The sequence below is a fragment of the Felis catus genome, chromosome X (assembly GCF_018350175.1).
Source record: "Felis catus isolate Fca126 chromosome X, F.catus_Fca126_mat1.0, whole genome shotgun sequence".
Taxonomy (NCBI): domain Eukaryota; kingdom Metazoa; phylum Chordata; class Mammalia; order Carnivora; family Felidae; genus Felis; species Felis catus.
The window spans coordinates 13,119,933-13,139,227 of NC_058386.1; the positions used below are offsets into that span (position 1 = coordinate 13,119,933).

Here is a 19,295-nt window from a genome sequence, read left to right on the forward strand (position 1 = left end):
TTTCATTTGCTTATTGGCCATTTGTATATCTGTTTTGGAGAAATATCTAATCAGAATCCTTGCCATTATTTATTATCCAGTTCTAAGAATCCTTTATATATTCTAGATATAAGGACCTTGTCTGATATATATTTTCTGTTATCTTTTTTTAATCCTGTCCATTGGAATGTAAGCTCCCTATCAGGAGAGAGACCGTGTGTGTGTGTGCTTCCCCCTCCCATCTCCAGTGCATATCAGAGGCACAAGAAGAATGGAGGAATGGATGGCCACAGTATTGTGTGCACAGTAATTCTCACACCTTCTAGCTACCACTTAGGCAAAGCAGCTCAATAGTTTTTGTCCCACCAGTTAGGCCAGTTCCCAATGGAAATAAGACCAAAAATGGCCTATACTCAGCAAAGTGTTCCCTAATTGTAGTGACACTGTTGATAGCCTACCCGGCATCGACTCCCAGCGGTCTTCCCTCAAAACAGAACCGTGGACTTGTCCTGGCATCTACTCTACCCCCACATGACCCATGGGATTCCATCTCCCCCATTCTAAAAGTTGGTCCTGACTGGTCTAAGCCAACATGATAAGCCTATCCCTCTTGGCTAATGAATGATCCAAGAACTCAGGTTTAAACCTGGTTTAGCTTTGCCTTTGGAATGGTTACTAGTTCAGAGGTGGGCAAGTGATCTGTATTGATCCAATCAGACTGAAGAAAAACTTCCATGTCTAGGAGAGATGCGTGTTGCCTCAGCTGCAGCTGGTAGCCATCTTGCATCTATGAGGGAAACCAGCCTAGGACAAGGTAAACACCCAGAAAAGGGTAAGGCCAAGAGAATCCCAGGGATAGTAGAAGCCCTGATTATACCACACCTGGAGCCTGCCCAGCCTCTGAACTACCTATTATCTGATATAACTAGTTTCTTTACTGTTGAGGTTGGTTTGAGTAAATAACAAGCAGGGATTTTGATTCTTCCCAGCCAAAAGCATCACAATTGATACACCAATTAATTCTGGTATAGATAGTCTGCATCTTGGGGAACCTATGCTTCTCATGTGACAATCTCAACAGTCACTCTTAGTAATCATGTGACACTAAGACTTTTGCTCAATGTAGATTTCCAAAGAGGTTCCCAAACCAAGAACTCATTATGTGATACCCAGAGATGCATCCCTAACCTGAGAGACATACGGTTCAGAAGATGTAAGTTCCCTTTACCCAAACCTCCCAAAATAAAGGGCAGGGGGTTAAGGATAAAGATGATGACCTTACCTTGGTCTAGGAGACAACAGTTAGGGTAACACAGAACCCTGATAATGTCCCTTGTGCAGATACTTAAAGATTTTGCCTTTGAAAAGCCAAGAAGGGCTGAGCCCAATGGATACCACAGAGCTGGACACCTTTTCCAGAGGTCCGCTTGTAATCACCAGAGTTCCTTTAACTAAGCATCTACATTCCATAGTAATTTAGTGTGTGGGCCATACCTCATACCGATGTCTGTGCCTTTCTTCTATAAAAGGAACATCACCATAAAGTTTCCCTATAAAGATACAAGAATGAAATTAAAATCAAAGTAATCAGTTTTGGAATCACATCGATAGCATATGTATGGGGGACATCTCTTTGATCTCTATCCATATGTTAGAGGCCCAAGAATTAACTGGACTCCAGATAGTAATCTAGATTTTCTTCTCTTACAGTACAGAATAGGAATAGCATCAAAACCCTAAAACAATTCTCAAGTACGCCATCACCATCGCATAAAGGGAAGCTCTCTGTTAGACAAGTTCACCGTGGAGTCCAAGAGATGTGGCCTCCTTTTATACACCTACCTGCAGTACTGAGAGGGGGAGTAACGTCTGCACCATCCCTCCTGTGCAGATTCATAACAGGGCTCATTTTACAAAAGAACAAAACAAAACCAAAGGAATGGAAACGAAACTGAAGGACTTGCCCAAGGCCCCACCCCCACCCCGCTGGCAGCACAGTTCTGTCTTCAACCCACCCCCCCCCCCCCCCCCCCCCCGCACCTGGTCCATGCTTTCTCCACCACACCATCCACCTCAGTGTAGTGGCCAAATTGGTTTGCACTCTGCCTTAAAAATAAGCCTGTCCTTCGACTCTAACATTTGACCTGTAAGAATTTACCCCGGAAAATAGAAACAAAGAGAGTTCACCATGAAGATGTGCACTGCTTCATTATTTACCAGCGGACAATTGGAAACAAGCCCAGAGTCAGGAATAGAGGACTGCTGGATTAAATGAGAGCACATCTATACCAACAATTCTGGGTTTTTTTAAGTTTTTTAAAAAATTTATTTATTTATTATTTTGAGAGAGAGAGAGAGCCCAAGCAGGTGAGGGGCAGAGAGACAGGGCGAGGGAGAGAGAATCACAAACAGGCTCCTCACTGTCAGCGTGGAGCCCATCACGGGGCTGGAACTCATGAACGGAGAGATCATGACGTGAGCTGAAACCAAGAGTCAACAATTCTTAACCAGGAGTGCATGGCTCACGATCACGTGCGGGGCTGCTAAAACATGCCCATGTCACTGCAGGTGCTGCAGCCCAGGGCAGCATGTGGGGCATGACCAATCTGGCAATGGTCACAGTGACCGGGGGGATGCCCAGTGACGGCAGTGTCAGGCGGATAGCAGTGGCATCCGTCACCAGACCCCTCTCAAGAGCGGGCCCCCCTGGATCATGTGCAGAAGCAGGACGGCACTGGTACCAAGCGGGTTTTAACACTGGAGCAGCGGGAGAGGCCAAGAGCCACCCCCTCAGCGCCAGCCATCATGACGCAGACCCCCGGCACACAGAGAAAACCCACCAATGGTGCTGGAGCGCATCGTTCAACTAAACAGAATGGCTGGCAGTGCTCAGTTCAACAGGCAGGGGGTCACCAGACTCTCCAAGACGTCACGAGGCTGCGGGCAGGGTGTTCCCACCAAGACAGACCAAATGCCTCGTGCCTCCTTTGAGATTTTTGACTCGGATAAAGCTCACATCAGTTGTATTCTCGCATGACTGATATGATCGTTTATCACAACTGAACTTCTATTTGCGATTTTGTCCCTATAGATGCAGCTCCCTGGTGGTGATGTTAATGATAGTGAATATTTACCACATGCGTTTTAGAAAAATCGGAAATAGGTGCGCACAGGGAGCTACTTTGAGAGAGCTCCAACATGCCACCGAGAGGGGGCTCGTTCACGACAGAGCCTTTGTACTCAAACTATCGGTTCATAAAAATGAAAGGAAAAATGGAAACTAATAGCACAATAATGCTCAGTTGGGGGGAAAAAAAGAAGAAGAAGCGTATGTATCATTGTGAAGTTACAAGAGAAACCATTTGAATGCTCTGGACCTAACTTTGAAAGGATCCTGATTCCCTTATGACCTTTGACTTTGTGATCGATCTTTTCCTCCTGTGGGCCAAAATTTCCTCTCTGCTTTCTCCATTACAACAGATGACCTAGAAATCCAATAACAGAGCCTGCCAATATTGACAGATGGTGAGGAAAATGGCAAAAATCTCCACATTACGATAAAAGGAATTATATATATTTATATATATGCTTTTATAAATAAAGTTTTATTGGGAAAGCCACGCCCCTTCATTTATGTATTGTCTAGGCTTGCTTTCCCTCTAGAATGGCAGTGTGGAATAGTAGCAACAGAGACTGCACCAGTCCCCTACGCCATTTAATGCATATGTGGCTTGGGTAAATTATTTCACCTCTCTGCCCCAGCTTCCTCATCTGTAAAATGGGAATTACAATAGTCCTATTTCATAGGGCTGTTGTAAATAAATCATGTGATTGCTATTGTTATCTCTAGACTAGGAAATCCAAGCAGGAAGATGATGGACATGATGGGGACTTGTCCCTTCAATTCTTATAACCAGTGGCTAGCACATAAGCAGGTAATCAATAAATATTTGTTTAATGAATGAGAAATATATATACAGGGGATATGATGAAATATGGTTTCAGAACTTTGGAAATACTGTTTTTTGCATTCAAATTCTTTCCCAATGGCTTACAAATCTGTCAAGAACGAATTAACAAAACTAATCCTTTGCCATATCCATGAAAAAAATTAAAATTTCCTTTAAAACTATATGTTGAGAATCAGCTCAGAATCTTAGCAGTCCAATTCTATTTGAAACCTTACAGGGCACAGGCTGACTCAGTCAGTGGAGCATAGGACTCTTGATCTCTGGGTTGTGAGTTCCAGCCCCACATTGGGTGTAGAGATTACTTAACATAAAATCTTGAAAGAAAGAAAGAAAGAAAGAAAGAAAGAAAGAAAGAAAGAAAGAAAGAAAGAAAGAAAGAAAGAAAGAAAGAAAGAAAGAAAGAAAACACCTTAAAAACAAAATCAAACCAAGAATGCTCATTCTGGGGCCCCGCCCTAGGGATTCTGATTTGGTTACTCTCAGGAGAGTGCCTGGGCATATGGGTTTTTACAAAGTGCCTCCTCCCTGTGCGTTTCGGGCTAGGAACCACTGATCCACACTGTCACTGAAAGTGCTGTAGGAGGACAGTCAATGACAAGGCAAGATGCTAGCTGCTGCTGAATGTGGAGGGTATCTAGGTGTGGAGTGAAAAGACTGAGGGGTAGAGACACCGTGTTCTGAAGAGCGGTTCTCCAGATGGATTTATCAAGCGCACACACACCATGGCATGATCTTGGCCACAGGGGAAATCCTCCACAAAACAACAGTCTTCCTTTCAATCCTAGTCTTTCTGGAGACAAAATCAAATGCAACACAGGAGCACCTGGGTGGCTCAGTCGGTTAAGCATCTGACTTGACCTGAGGTCATGGTCTTGTGGTTCATGTGTTCGGGCCCCACATTGGGCTCTGTGCTGTCAGTGCAGAGCCTGCTTTGGATCCTCTGTCTCCTGTCTCTCTGCCCCTCCCCAGCTCACGCTCGCTCTCGCTCTCTCAAAAATAACATAAACATTAAAAAAATCAAATGCAACAGAGATTAAGTGCACATAAGGTTAAGGTTCACTTAAGAAGTTAGGCGCCTGGGTGGCTCAGTCTGTTGAGCGTCCAACTTCGGCTCAGGTCATGATCTTGTGGCTCTTGGGTCCGAGCCCCATGCCGGGCTCTGTGCTGACAGTTCAGAGCCTGGAGCCTGATTCTGGGTACCCCCTCTCACTCTGCCCATCCCCCACTCATGCTCTGTCTGTCTCTCTCTCAAAAATAAACATTAAAAAAAATTTTTTTAAGAACCAAGTGCCAGCAAAGCTTTAGAGAAAAGCAACTGATAAAAGTCTTAAAACCCATAAAATGCTCCCAACATAGGCAGCAAGACACCAATAATAAGTACAATAGGTTTCTCAGAAACAAAAACACTTTGCCAAATTACATCATCTCCTTCTCTAATTTGCTACTGGGTAAATTCTGTCTCATACATATTATTTTTTCTCTCTTTCTTTCCTTCTTTCTTGAGAGAGAGAGGGTGCACGAGCAGGGGAGAGACAGTGAGACAGGGAGAGAGAAAATCCCAAGCAGTCTCTGCCCTCAAACTCACAAACATTGAGATCATGACCTGAGCCAAAACCAAGAGTCCGACGCTTAAGTGACTGAGCCACCCAGGCGCCCCGATACATAATATATTCTTTTTTTTTCATTTTTTAAAATGTTTATTTATTTTTGAGAGAGAGACAGAGACAGAGACAGAGACAGGACAGAGTGTGAGCAGGGGAGGGGCAGAGAGAGAGGGAGACACAGAATCCGAAGCAGGCTCCAGGCTCCAATCTGTCAGCACAGAGCCCGACGTGGGGCTCAAACTCACAAACCGCGAGATCATGACCTGAGCTAAAGTCAGTGGCTTAACCAACTGAGCCATCCAGGTGCCCCCAAAATATATTCTTAATCTATGCATGATCCTGCCCACTCCCACTCTCGTGTTAGTAATCCTAGCAACTGAACCTGAGTTATTTTTCGCTCCTTTTCAGAGCCAAAATTTTCCCCTTCCAAAAAGCTATATAAAGCCAAAAGGTGAAGGAAACCAAATGTCTATGGCCAGAAAAATGGATACACAAAAATGGTCCATACATACAATGCAATATCATTCAGCCTTAAACAGGAATTTCTGACCATGCTACAACATGGATAAACCTTGAGGCTATTACACCAAGTGAAATAAGCCAGCCACAGAAAGACAAATTCTGGATGGTTCCACTTATACGAGGTCCCTAGAGTAGTCAAATTCATGGAGACAGAAAGTAGAACCGTGGTTGCTAAGGGCTGCAGGCAGGGGGAATAGGAATTTGTTAAACGGGTACAGAGTTTCAGTTTTGCAAGATAAAAAAGTTCTGGAGATTGGTTGCACAGTAATGTAAATATCCTTAATACTATTGAACTGCACATGTAAAAACATTAAGATGATAAATTTTATGTTACACGCATCTTACCACAATTAAAGTATTTTTTAAGTTTATTTATTTATTTTGAGACAGAGCAAGAGGGACAGAGGGAGCACAAGCAGGGGAAGGAGACAGAGGGAGAGAATCCCAAGCAGGTTCCACATTGTCAGAGCAGAGCCCAACTTGGGGCTCGATCCCAGGAACCTCGAGACTGTGACCTGAGCCAAAATCAAGACTCGGACGCTTAACTGACTGAGCCACCCAGGTACCCACACAATTAAAATTTTTAAAACTGAAATTTATACAGCCCCATTCTTGCCCCCACCATTCCCTCTTCCCCTAACTTCCCCTTTATCCAAACCTCCCATCCGCATTGTTTGCAACCTATCTTACTGAACTGCTCTCAAAAACCCAGCAGATCTGTCTTCAGTTGGGACCACAGTAACTCCCCCTTTCCCCATCTGTGACCTCTGTTCCTCTGTGCCTTCTGCTGGCCCCGTTTACTAGCTATTTATCCTCAACTGGAGACACCTGCCCAGAGCTGTGCCCTCCCTTCTTCCCCCACTTTCACTCCTAAAAGCCATCACCCATATGCTGTTGACCCACATTCTGTACCTTCTGATCCTTCCCTTTCACCTGGGCTCCACAGCTCCTATTTCCAGGGGGCTAGAGGAAATCACCCACGGCATGGACAAAAGGTAAAATCGCTACCTGATGGGTTTTGTTACCTCTTTCCTCTTGACAGCACTGCCTTGCCTTTGCAAAAATAGCTTTTAACTGCTGCACGAGTGTCTTAATTCGAGTCACTTCGAAGACTGTCCAGAACCATGCCCTGTGCTAATTAGGCACTACCAGGAGCTAGAACTCTCTGTGTACGTGCAAGTGTTTGCTGGTATTTGTCCAATGAAGAGGTTGTTCAGGGTGTGGATATGTGGTGTGTTTGGCTTGCATAGTGTTGACAGACACACGGTGTTTTAAAACTTTAAATACGTTGCCAACATTTAGAAACCATGAGATTTCTCATGAAACTCCAGATTTCCAGATTCTGTTGAAAATTTAGACGACTGGCAACAGTGAATGCACAGTCCTTCATGTGACTATCAGTTTTAGCAGTTACTCCTTTGATGGATCAAGTCCTTGTCAATTTGCCCCTCTCCCCACCACTCCCTACTGCCTCTCTGACTCTAAGGCCTGATTTAGCTGCCACTGATTGTTGAGCTTAAGCTGTGGCATCTCTTATACCTGGCTGTTTGACTCATTTACATTCCCAGCCCAGTCCTACCGGCCCAGCTGCTCAGCCCTATGTTGATTCAGTGTGTGTGTCCCTCCTCAAGCCAAGCGTGTGGTTTCAGACTGGCTTTCAGAAGCCAGAGTGGGGTCTACATTTCCTGCTCTCCCTGCTCTCCTTTCACAAGACACTCCGGAAAGCTGTGGAATCCTGTCCTGGGTCTCTCAGCACAAGGCAGCTTTCAGCTCCGCAAGCTGTTTGGGTGTTTCTATTCCCCCTTTAATTAAGGTCCAGCCATTTGGTATAGTGAGGTGGTCAAGAGCTCAGGCTCAGAAATCAGCTGAGTGACTTTCTAACAAATAACCTGGCTAAGATGCCTTTCTCTCTCGTGCAAAATTCGCCTGGGTCCTAGGGGTGTTGAAACAAATAACTGAAATCATGCACATGACGTCCTAATTACTGATGCTTAGAAAGTGTGCAGTCAGGGCCAGCCACTATCTTTGTCCTTCTTTACTTATTACTTTTAGATTTTACTACACCGCTTCCTTAGTTTTTATAAAACATCTCATTTCTTTTAAGTATCTAAACTCCTCCTCTTTCCCTAGTTTTGTTTTTCATGATCTTTTACCCCAATTTGCTAGTATAAAAATGCTAATTTTCTATTTTTGAAATGCGATTCCTTGCCTTTAACTCTACAGTTTTTTCCTTGCTCGAATCTCTTCCCCTCCACCCGGCTTAGTATTCTTATCCTATTTTTAACATCTCTTTTCTTAGATTTTTCTTTATGCTTCTGCCAGTCCCTGTTAGCAGGTGGGAAGCAGAGAGACTAGGACGGCTTTCAGACTGGCTTTCGTCCTCACCCTAGGCTCACTGCTTCTCCCCTCCCACTGCCATCGCAGGACCCCATTCTTTTTTTTTTTTTTTTGTATATTCATTAATTTTTTTTTAATTGGAGTATAGTTGAAATACGATGTTATATTCGTTTCAGGTGTACAACATAATGATTCAGTATCTCTATGTTATGCTGTGCTCACCACATTGACTCACTCACCATTGACTATATATATGCCCTATACTTTTTATTCCTATAACTTACTTACTCCATAACTGGAAGCCAGTATCTCCCACTCCCCTTCACCCATTTTGCCCAACCCCTCACCTCATCCCCTCTGGCAACCATCAGTTTGTTCTCTATTTATAGGTCTGGATTCCGCTTTTCATTTGCTTATTCATTTGTTTTGGTTTTTTTCAGATTCCACATTATGAGTGAAATCATATGGTATTTGTCTTTTTCAGTCTGACTTATCTCACTTAGCATAATGCCCTCTAGTTCCATCCATATTGCTGCAAATGACAAGATCTCATCCTTTTTACGGCTGAGTAATATTCCGCTGTGTAAATGTACCATAGCTTCTTTCGGCATTCATCCGTTGATGGACACTTAGGTTGCTTCCATATCTTGGCTATTGTAAATAATGCTGCAAGAAACATAGGGGTGTATATATATTTTTTTGAATTAGTGTTTTCGTTTTCCTTGGGTAAATTCCCAGTAGTGGAATTACTAGATCATATAGTATTTCTAATTTTTTTTGAGGAACGTCCATACTGTTTCTCACAGTGGCTATACCAGTAGCGGGGCCCCCCATTCTTAATACTGGGTCATACCCAGGGGTGCCTGGGTGGCTCAGTCGGTTAAGCATCTGACTCTCAGCTGACAGCTCAGAGCCTGCAGCCTGCTTCGGATTCTGTGTGTGTGTCTCTCTCTGCCCTTCTTCCAATCACACTGTCTCTCTGTCTCTCTCTCTCTTTCTGTCTCTTCCTCTCAAAATAAATAAACATTAAAAAATATATATTGGGTCATATCCAGAACTTTGAGAGACATGCAGGTCTTATCGTATTGACAATATCCCCTTCATGTTAACGATACTAACAGCCACACTGAAATAGTGCCTTTTCTGTGCTGGGCACTGAAGGACCCACATGCATAACTGATTTAACCCTCAGAAGAACCCTGAGGCAGGAGGCATTCTGGTGTCCGTTTTGCAGATGCAGAAACTGTAGTGTAAGCACCTACACGGCCAGGTACTGAGAGCTGGGGCTGGGGGGGCCTCCGATGGGGCAGTGTGGCTCCTGCAGCGGGGCTGTTGGCCTCTCCACTGGTTCCCATGGGTGAAGTGCTGGGCACAGAGCCAGTCCAGTAAGGGTCACATAAATGCCTTCTGTTGTTGTGTCCCAGACCTGTGAGTCCCCATATCCACAAACACGCTAGCGAATGGTTTCCCCAGCAAAAGGCAGGAAGGAGCAGGGGAGAGAGCTACCCCGCACAGTGGACCACCGGCAGGGAGGCGGCGAGGCTCGCCAGCTGGCATGCTCCCATTGGTCTCAGCACGACAAATTACCGTGCCATGGACTTGCAACGTCCCTAAATCCCCGGTGACTTCTTTTAGATTGTTTTGTAAATCACCTCATTAACCGAGCCAAAGCTTTTTGTATGGCGTGATTATTTTCCTAAACCTCCTAACAATCTAACCACACCAGGAACTAGAAGCTGTTTTTCTCTATCAATGCCTTGATAAGAGATAAGAAAGCAAAAGCAATTTGTCTAGCCGGTGAAAATTTGTTCCACCTTATCCCCTTGACTTTCAGTGCTTTCAAATTGGAGATTGACCACTCTGTATCTCCAAGGCCACGTATTTAGCCCAGATCCTTAATGCGGGCACTCACTCAACACTTCCTGGTTGGCCTGTTGCCTGTTCTCTCCGAACAAAACCTTTTTTTCCCTGAGAGTGAAGCAGGGCCAAGCATTTTAGTCAAGTCCTCCTCCTCATCCTGACGAAATGCAAAGAAGATCCCCAAAAGGAAGTGAGTCTGTTCCTAAAGCACTCAATTTCCACTTGCTGCCAACATCATGCTCAGGAGCTTGACACAGCTGTGTCAAGTCTCACCGTCCCTTGTCATCTGCCCTGACGATGAGGGTCATCTTCTCAGAATTCTGATGGGAAATCACCAGGACCTGGTCTCCAGCTGGATAGACTGCACTGCAGAGGGCTTCTAATTCCTCTCAAAATGTGCCACATTCTCCACTGCACTGGACACCCCTACAGGGCAAAATGGCAGCCACTGGCTTTTTAAAAAACTTTTTTAATGTTTATTTATTTTTGAGAGAGAGAGAGAGAGAGAGAGAGAGAGAGACAGAGACAGAGACAGAGCGTGAGTGGCGGAGGGTCAGAGAGAGGGAGACACAGAATCTGAAGCAGGCTCCAGGCTCTGAGCTGTCAGCACAGAGCCCGACGCGGGGCTGGAACTCACGGACCGTGAGATGACGACCTGAGCCGAAGTCGGACGGCTTCGGCCACCGACTGAGCCACCCAGGCACCCCATCATCCACTTGCTTTTAACGACCCCATCGCCCAGCACTGTGCTCATGGGGTGGCCCTTTCCCTCCTCTGCCCGCACCCCCCACCCCACCTCAAGTGCTCAGGTCTGCTCTGCACCCTTCTACCCCTACAGCATTCCTGTTTCTAAAAGCAAGGGCTCCCGACCATTTGGGTGTTGGTTTGCAGAACAGAGTTTCTCAAATTGCACATCAAATACGGGATTGCTTTAAACTGAGTCTACTCTAGCATCCCTACCAGTGCATACACACACCAGATTGTGCAGTAGTTTTTAAAGTTTATTTATTTATTTTGAGAGAGAGTGGGGGAGGGGGACAGAAAGGGAGGGGTGGGGTGGGGTGATAGAATCCCAAGCAGGCTCCTTGTCAGCTCGAAGCCCGATGCGGGGCTCCATCCCATGAACTGTGAGATCCTGACCTGAGCTGAAACCAAGAGTTGGATGCTCAACAGATTGAGCCATCGGGGCGCCCCCTAGATTGTGCAGTATTAAAACATGCTACCTGCACGGTCTGAAAAGCACGTTCTTTCTGGTAGGTGGCAGTTTGGTTTGAAAAACACACTTAGCACAAAGACATGCTCCCTTTCCTGGATGTCTCAGCAACATATCTGGGACCTGACTAAAAAAATGAAGCCTGGGGACGGTAATATTTTGGAAACTATAACCATCAAACAAGTTGTCAGCCGTCCCCTTAATGAGCTCTGAACCTTGTCTGAATTGCTTTGTATTTTACTACGTCCCCATCTCTCACACTCAGTTGAGAGCCACAAGCAAAACGATAAAGTTTATTTTTGGAGTCTTAAAACCCTCTCATAAAAAAGTTCCCTGGTGCTTTCCCTGGTTCCTCTCTCACCTGAGCCTGACCCACTCCATTCCAGTCATGCCTCATTTTTGATTTCTCACTCTTCAAAGCACTCCACTTAATACTTAACCTGCTCTGCACCATCTCACCCTGCTTTTCAGATGTCATCTAATGAGTTAATCAACCAAGTAAGCGTGTCACTGTGAAACAAGTCCTGCCATCTATGTATCCAGATAAAATGTGGTTTTGAAAAATTGAGGGTGTGAGGCGCCTGGGTGGCTCAGTTGGCTAAGCGTCCGACTTCGGCTCGGGTCGTGGTCTTGTGGTTTGTGAGTTCGAGCCCCGCGTCGGGCTCTGTGCTGACAGCTTGGAGCCTGGAGCCCACTTCAGATTCCGTGTCTCCCCCTCTCTCTACCCCTCCCCTGCTCACGCTCTGTGTCTCTCTGTCTCTCAATAATAAATAAACGTTAAAAAAATTAAAAAAAAAGAAAAATTGAGGGTATGTAATTTACATGCAATGAAATCTACAGATATGAAGGGTAGATAGAGCTGTTTAATGAGTTCACCAGTGGTAAGATCCATGTTTTTTTAAACATTTTTTTAAGTTTACTTATTTATTTTGAGAGAGAGAGAGAGTGAGTCAGTGAGAGAGGGGCAGAGAAAGAGGGAGAGAGAGAATCCCAAGCAGGCTTTGAGCTGTCAGCGCAGAGCCGGACGCAGGGCTCAATCTCACAAACTGTGAGATCATGATCTGAGCCCAAATCAAGAGTCCAACGCTCAAGTGACTGAGCCACCCAGGCACCCTAAAGTGTGTGTTTTAGGAGTTGCATTTTGGAGAGTGATTATAGTGGTGGGCTGTGAGGTCAGGGCCACCCATTCTAGTAGAAGACTAGAAACTATGTGAGAAGAGTGGTCCAGGCCTGTTCTGACCACCCACTGACCATGAGCCTTATCCTGTCACTACGTGGTATATTTAGGCAGGCAAGCAGACAAGTGGGGAGATACCCTGAGTACTTCCCAGGAGGGTAACAGCCTTACTGCCTGGGCCTTACACCACGTTCGGCCTGTGCTTCTTGGTATAGACTAGGATTTGGCAAGCCATGGCAACTCCGAGGCAAACCAGGAATCCCCTGACTATGTTCAGCCCTCGAATGAAGAATGGTTTTTACATTTTCAAATGTGTGGAAGAAAAAAATCCAAAGAATATTTCATGACGCATTAAAATTACATGAAATTCACATTTTGGCCCCCATAAATAAAGGTATACTGGCACACAGCCACACTTGTTCCTTTACATACGTGCCTCTGGCTGCTTTTACACTACAATGGCAGAGTTGAGCAGTTACATCAAAGATCGTGTGACCCCAAAGCTGAAAATATTTACTCTCTGGGCTTTAACAGAAAAAGTTTATTAACCTCTGGTTTAGACCATTTAGGTAATAGACTTTGGGCTGGTAGATCTCTCCCTTCCCATGTTTAAGTGTTGATGGGAACACGGACAGCATATACACAAATAAACCAACATTTTGGGGTGGGGGAACTTTCCACTTTGTAGTGGAAAGAAATGCAGTAGTGTAGTAATGGAAAGAAAATGAAAAAGAAATGTAGTAATGAAAAGAAATGCAACATAAAGTACAATAATAAAGGGTCCTTTTTGTTCTGCTAATAAAGCAAAAAGACAAATGATAAAAACACTAGCAAAGCGATTAGAGAAAGCAAGAACAGTACAGTGTAGTTCACATCATTATGAACTGGTTCACCTCTTCCATCAAACAATCTGGCAGAATTATCAGTCATAAATGTGTTCACACCCTTTGACCTAATAGTCCGAGTCCTGGAAATCTATTCTAAGGAAACAATCAAAAGAACATAAACACTGTGTCAAGATGTTCACATTACCATTTTTCTAACAAAATGCTGGAAACATCCTGGAGTGTTTAGAAATAAGAAATGAATCAGTAGGGGCACCTGGGTGGCTCAGTCGGTTAAGCATCTGACTCTTGATTTCAGCTCAGATCATCATCTCACGGTTCATGAGTTCGATCTCCACATTGGGCTCAGTGCTGACAGCATAGAGCCTGCTTAGGATTCTCTCTCTCCCTCTCCCTCTGTTCCTCCCCTGCTTGCATGTGCTCTCTCTCTCTCAAGATAAATAAACATTTAAAGAAAAGAAAAGATCATGAATATGCAATTAATACTGAGGTGAAGTGTTAGAGAAATGCAGTCTAGAAAAATATCTTGTTTGTGAAGACCTTTGAACCAGCTTTGATAATTTCCCCCCACACTGTCATTAGTCCTTTAATAAGCAAAAGCCTTTGTAGACAAGGACAACACACACATACAGAACGCAGGACAGGAGTGAGCCTCTGGGAACACAATTCTTACAAATAGAGCAAATGACGATTAGGAGTACTTTGGTCCAAATCAATTTATACCTATAGTCTCCACTTCCAAAAACTCAAATTCAACTCATCTCGCTGCATACATGAAATATGTATAGCTGTTTGTATGTCAATCATGCCTCAATAAAGTGGTTAAAAAAAAGAAAAAAGAAAAATCAAATTCCTAGTTTTCATGAACCTTAGGGAACTAAGGACTCTAAGAAAAAAAAGGAATTTGTTCCTGATGAATATAAAAATCAGAATCACTTTAGTAATCCAGCCTTTGTGTCCACCAGTATCTTTAGGCTTTGGCCCTATTCCAAAGTATTCTCTTTTACTAAAAAAAAAACAACAACAACAACAACAAAAACAAAACAACAAAAATAAACCTTTACTTTTCTGTTTTTCCATTCAACCCAGAGCACTGCAATCACAGGCCCATAAATCAAATTTCAATAATGAATGAATAGCATCAAATGCTTTCCATCAAAACTATAAATTATTTTCAGAAGCAATGTAAGCAAATGTATTTTGTTCCATTTTGCAGAAATATGCTGATAAGGGGGGCTGTGGGGGGAGCCTTACAAAAGTAATGGGCTGACTAGAGAAAAAATGCTGCAAAAGAAATACGCCAACTAGGGGGAAGAAATCCACAAGATACTATGGTGCTATTTGTTTTTATATTTTTATGACACTCAATACAGCCATGGCCAGTGGTCGTATTCGTATCTCTCATCTCCAACACGACACAAGTGCAAGGGCAAAACCTTATGCATCCTGAGGCTCACAGGTTCACACACTCATATGACATTTGCAAACTATGAAGCACAGTTTAAATTTAAGGGCAGGCCTGGGGCGCCTGGGTGGCTCAGTCAGTTAAGCGTTGGACTCTTGATTTCGGCTCAGGTCATGATCTCATGGTTGATGAGTTTGAGCCCTGCGTCCAGCTCTGCGCTGACAGCGAGAAGCCTCCCTGGGATTCTCTCTCCCTTTCTCTCTGTGCCCCTCCCCTGCTCTTGCGCTCTCTCTCTCCCTCTTCCAAAATAAATAAAATAGACTTTTAAAAAAAAATTAAGGCAGGCACGGAAACAACCCAAATGTCCATCAACTGATGAACATATCAACAAAATGTAGTCTAACCATACAATGAAATAGTGTTCAGCCCTAAAAAGGAATGAACTGCTGATACATGCTACAATGTACATATACCTTAAAACATTATGCTAAATGAAATAAGCCAAACACAAAATATCATATGTCATATGGTTCCACTTATATGAAGTGTTCCTAACAGGCAAATCTGTAGAGACAGTAGATTAATGGTTGCTTAGGACTGAGGGGGGCCGGTCGTAGCTAAAAGGAAACAGGGATTCTTTTCGAAGTGACAAAGATGTTCAGAAACTGACTGTCGTGGTAGTTGTACAACTCTGTGAATATAATAAAAAACAGTGAACTACATACTTTTAGTAGTTGAATTGTATGGTATGTAAATTATATCTCAACAAAGCTATTACAATTTTTTTCAAAGTAGGCAAAAGATATTAATTAAAAGCAAGGATTTTTGTTCTCTAGTCAGCCTGTTACTTTTGTAAAGCTTTGTTGTATTCAAGATTCATAAAAATCATCGACATTACTTTTATGCCTACTGTAAAGAAAAACAAATCCTAAATCAGTCTTATTTCTATCAAGACAGATCAAAATTTAAAATATTTTGAAGACAACGCTCTTTTTTAGAAGCTTAGTACAATTAGCAGTGAATCTTTTACATAAAACAGATACAATTTTAAAACATTAACTTTCTCACTAACCATTTTTTGTCTCTTAGGCAATTATTTGAACAAAGTTTCAAAGTATTTGAAAACATTTGAAAGCTGAAGAATCACTACTAATATCCACAGAGAGAAAAAATTCTTATATTCTTAAAGAAAAATGTCACTTAGAGAACAATGGTTTCTTATCCAGAGAGAGTAAAGAAATGTGCCTTGAAACTTTTCTTTTTTAAATTTCATTCTTACTAGGAAGCTTTATATTCCTTAGAAGCTGTTTATCACTGGGGCACCTGGGTGGCTCAATCAGTTAAGTGTGGGACTCTTAATTTCGGCTCAGATCATGATCTCACGGGTTCATGGGATCAAGTCCTGTGTCAGTGCAGATTAGGAGTCTCTCTCTCCCTCTCTCCGTGCCCCTCCCCCCCCCAAATAAATAAATAAACTTAAAAAAATTAAAAGAAGCTGTTTATCATCCATAAAGGAGAAACTCACATTTCTGGTCTTATTCTTCGTTAAGAAGTCATTTTTCTAAGATATGCTTATAACTTCATGGGAATGATGCTGGACACCCAAGATACCTGGGTTCCCTTCCCCTGCTTCCGGCCCTTCCAGCACCTTTCATGTTCCCTTTCATGACACTCTTTCCACTTGTTTTGAGGCCCTGGGGGAGGACAGGGCTGATATTTGTCCTGGGCACTACTGTATCTGCAGAATCTAGCACAGTGCATATGGCACAGAGTAGGCACTCAAGATGTCTTTATTAAACTGAATTCAGGGCTCTGGGGTTTTTCTTGCTTTATGTTAGTCTCATATAATGTGTTAATCTATGAAAATAAGTTCCACAGAAATTAGAGTAACCTTATCGGGAGTGAAAGATGAGCAAATATCAGATGGCAAGCCACATCATATTTTCCTCTCCCCGACCTAAAGCTGCTGGGGGAACAGAGAAATATACTTCTCAGACTTAATTGCTCTACTCCTTAAGAAGTTTGTAAATTAGTGGCTGACACCAGTCAGACATCAAAGAAGTAAACAGGGAGCTAGCTGGTTTCATTGTAGTGGAGAAAACTGTGGCTTGGAAAGAAGTGGGTGAATCAGGGGTCTCCCCGTGCAAGGTCATCTCCAGGAGCATCGGTAAATCACAGAGCAGCCCGCTGGGCCCGGTGTCGTGGCGGTCAAATAAGAAGGGGCCTTCACAGGCTTTCTACCAAGCCTTCCGGGGAGACTAGGGGGAAAGCAGGAGGAGCAGCAAAGGCAAATGGGACAGGTGGGATAAAGAGTCACGGCACCGGGAGCTACTGGAAGGGAAGCTGGAGAGGTGGAAGGGGCGGCGTGGGCGCCAGAGGACTCTGACTGCGGCTGTGTCTGCACAGAGCCACGCGAACCACCCGCCCCGACCTCTGAGAGAACAAACGATCGTAGACACTTACTTAATATTGAATTTTCAGTTTTGAAAACAGTTCTTCTGATTCCCAGTCTCATTGTTCCTCCCAAATTGCCAGGGTTGTGTTCGGGCATATCAATCACCTTAGAAAACAAAACAAGTCCGGTTTTGCCATTTATACAAATGTAATTTCCCAAATTTCAAGCTTTACTTTTAAAGTAACGATCGTTGGTTGGGTAAGGATGTTCCCTAGACAATAAAACCTGATCATTCCTTCCAATTTTCTTATTCAAATACAGCCATGCTTTACACACTCCTCACAGTAGGCTTCCTTTTCATCTCTGTTCTAATCTTTCATTCAAATCACTTGTACAAAATGTGTCAGGACCTTCTTTATGACCTTCCATCTGTCATTACTCAAGACGTCAATTCCAAGCAATGTTCACACTTCAAGTTCTGGACTTCTAGGGCCACTCACTTTGGTATTCGCATCCCTCCCCTACTGCCCATTTCATTCCCTAAAGATTCTCCATAAGCAAATCTGTCCATCCTTATGGAGAAGTACACCAAAAAGACTTTTTTCTAGAAAACCTTAGGATTCCTTTAAAAAAAAAAAAAAAAGGTAATGTCATCCATTCTAGCACATTCTCTGTGCCATAAACTTCAGCACCACCCTGGATCTCTCCCTCTTCCTCATGACTCATCTCTCATTTGTCAAGTCCTATCAATTTACCCCCTTCCAGACTTCCTGCATCCATCCATGGCTCCAACCATCACCCAAACCACAGCCCCTCAACCCAGGCTATAGCCAGAGCTCCACATTCACGTGACCCCAGTCCACCCTGCACACTACAGGCAAAGTAGTTGTGGTATTTCTCCTGCTTGAAATCCTTGACTGCATGATATCAGTGCAGCCTCGCCCTCCAGCCCCATGTCCCATGACCTTCCCCTCACACCCCGAGCTCTGGTCATGGTGGCCTTCCTCCATTTCCCCCAGTGCATCTTCTTCCCTCCTGCCATGAGAACTCTGTACGTGCTGTTTCCTCTGCCCAGAACATCTCCCATTCCCCTACCCTCTTGTCCTAAATGAAACCATCCTCAACCTTGAGACCTTAGCTCAACTATCCAACATGAACTCCTACAGGAGTTTATATTCTCAGGCACCATAGCCTAGTGAGGACCCCCATCTCTGCCCTCCCCACCCCTGCACTTCCCTTGTTCATGTCTGTAGAGTGCTTTGCCTGTGAGACAATACAGCCTTGAGGGCTGGGGCAGTGCTATCTCTCCTTACATTGCATTCCCGGCCCCTTGCGTATATGGGACTGGCGCATGGTATATACTGAATGAATGCATGCATGAATGAATAAATGAATGAACTCAGACCAAATAATTTCAGATTTGTCTTTATGATTACTTCATAGAAATTCCAAACATGATTTTTACGAAAAGCCTGTTCTTGTTAGTCATTGCTGTTGTTTCCATTCTGTTCGCTACGATCTCGTGGTTTTGTTTCATCTATTGTTTTGTTAAGCTGTTAGAACAGACTACAGTCGGGCAAGTTAACGTGTTCTGATGAAACTGCTCAGGTTTCCCTCTCATAAAACCTTTCAGTTTCCCCCCACACACATTAAATGCCATGTAGTGCTCTATAGAAAACCTGGACAACTAGAATTTCCTGAGGTAAAAATTTTCCCAGAACTTGTATGATCTTATCAGCGCCCCAGAACTTTCGGAGCCATCTGAACCCTGCGTCCCAAGTGCACTCCAAGAGTCACCGAGGGGAAGGGGTGGAGAAAAAACTTGATTACTCCCCTTGTTGGATGGAGTGCTCACTTCTGAAGTGCTCTAGACCTTGACATCTCTTTCCTATCTTCTCTGGTTGGCTAATTATGGCTAGATTAAGTATTACTGGAGTGAGGTGAGAGAGGGCATTAGGTTCCAGCTCTCAAAGCTGAGCTGCTTATA

General features: G+C 43.8%; 1 protein-coding gene across 5 annotated transcripts in view; it reads right to left on the bottom strand.

Annotated features, from left to right (window-relative positions):
- The window catches only part of CTPS2 (CTP synthase 2), a 103,809-nt gene that overhangs the window by 19,307 nt on the left and 65,207 nt on the right, over positions 1-19,295 (bottom strand). For all 5 annotated transcript variants that reach the window (XM_045050320.1, XM_045050322.1, XM_045050321.1 and 2 more), the window contains 2 exons: positions 17,377-17,473; positions 1,474-1,529 (listed from right to left, as the gene is read on the bottom strand). In XM_045050320.1, the coding sequence (XP_044906255.1) occupies positions 1,474-1,529; positions 17,377-17,473 (153 nt within the window). The remainder of the gene's footprint in view (positions 1-1,473; positions 1,530-17,376; positions 17,474-19,295) is intronic.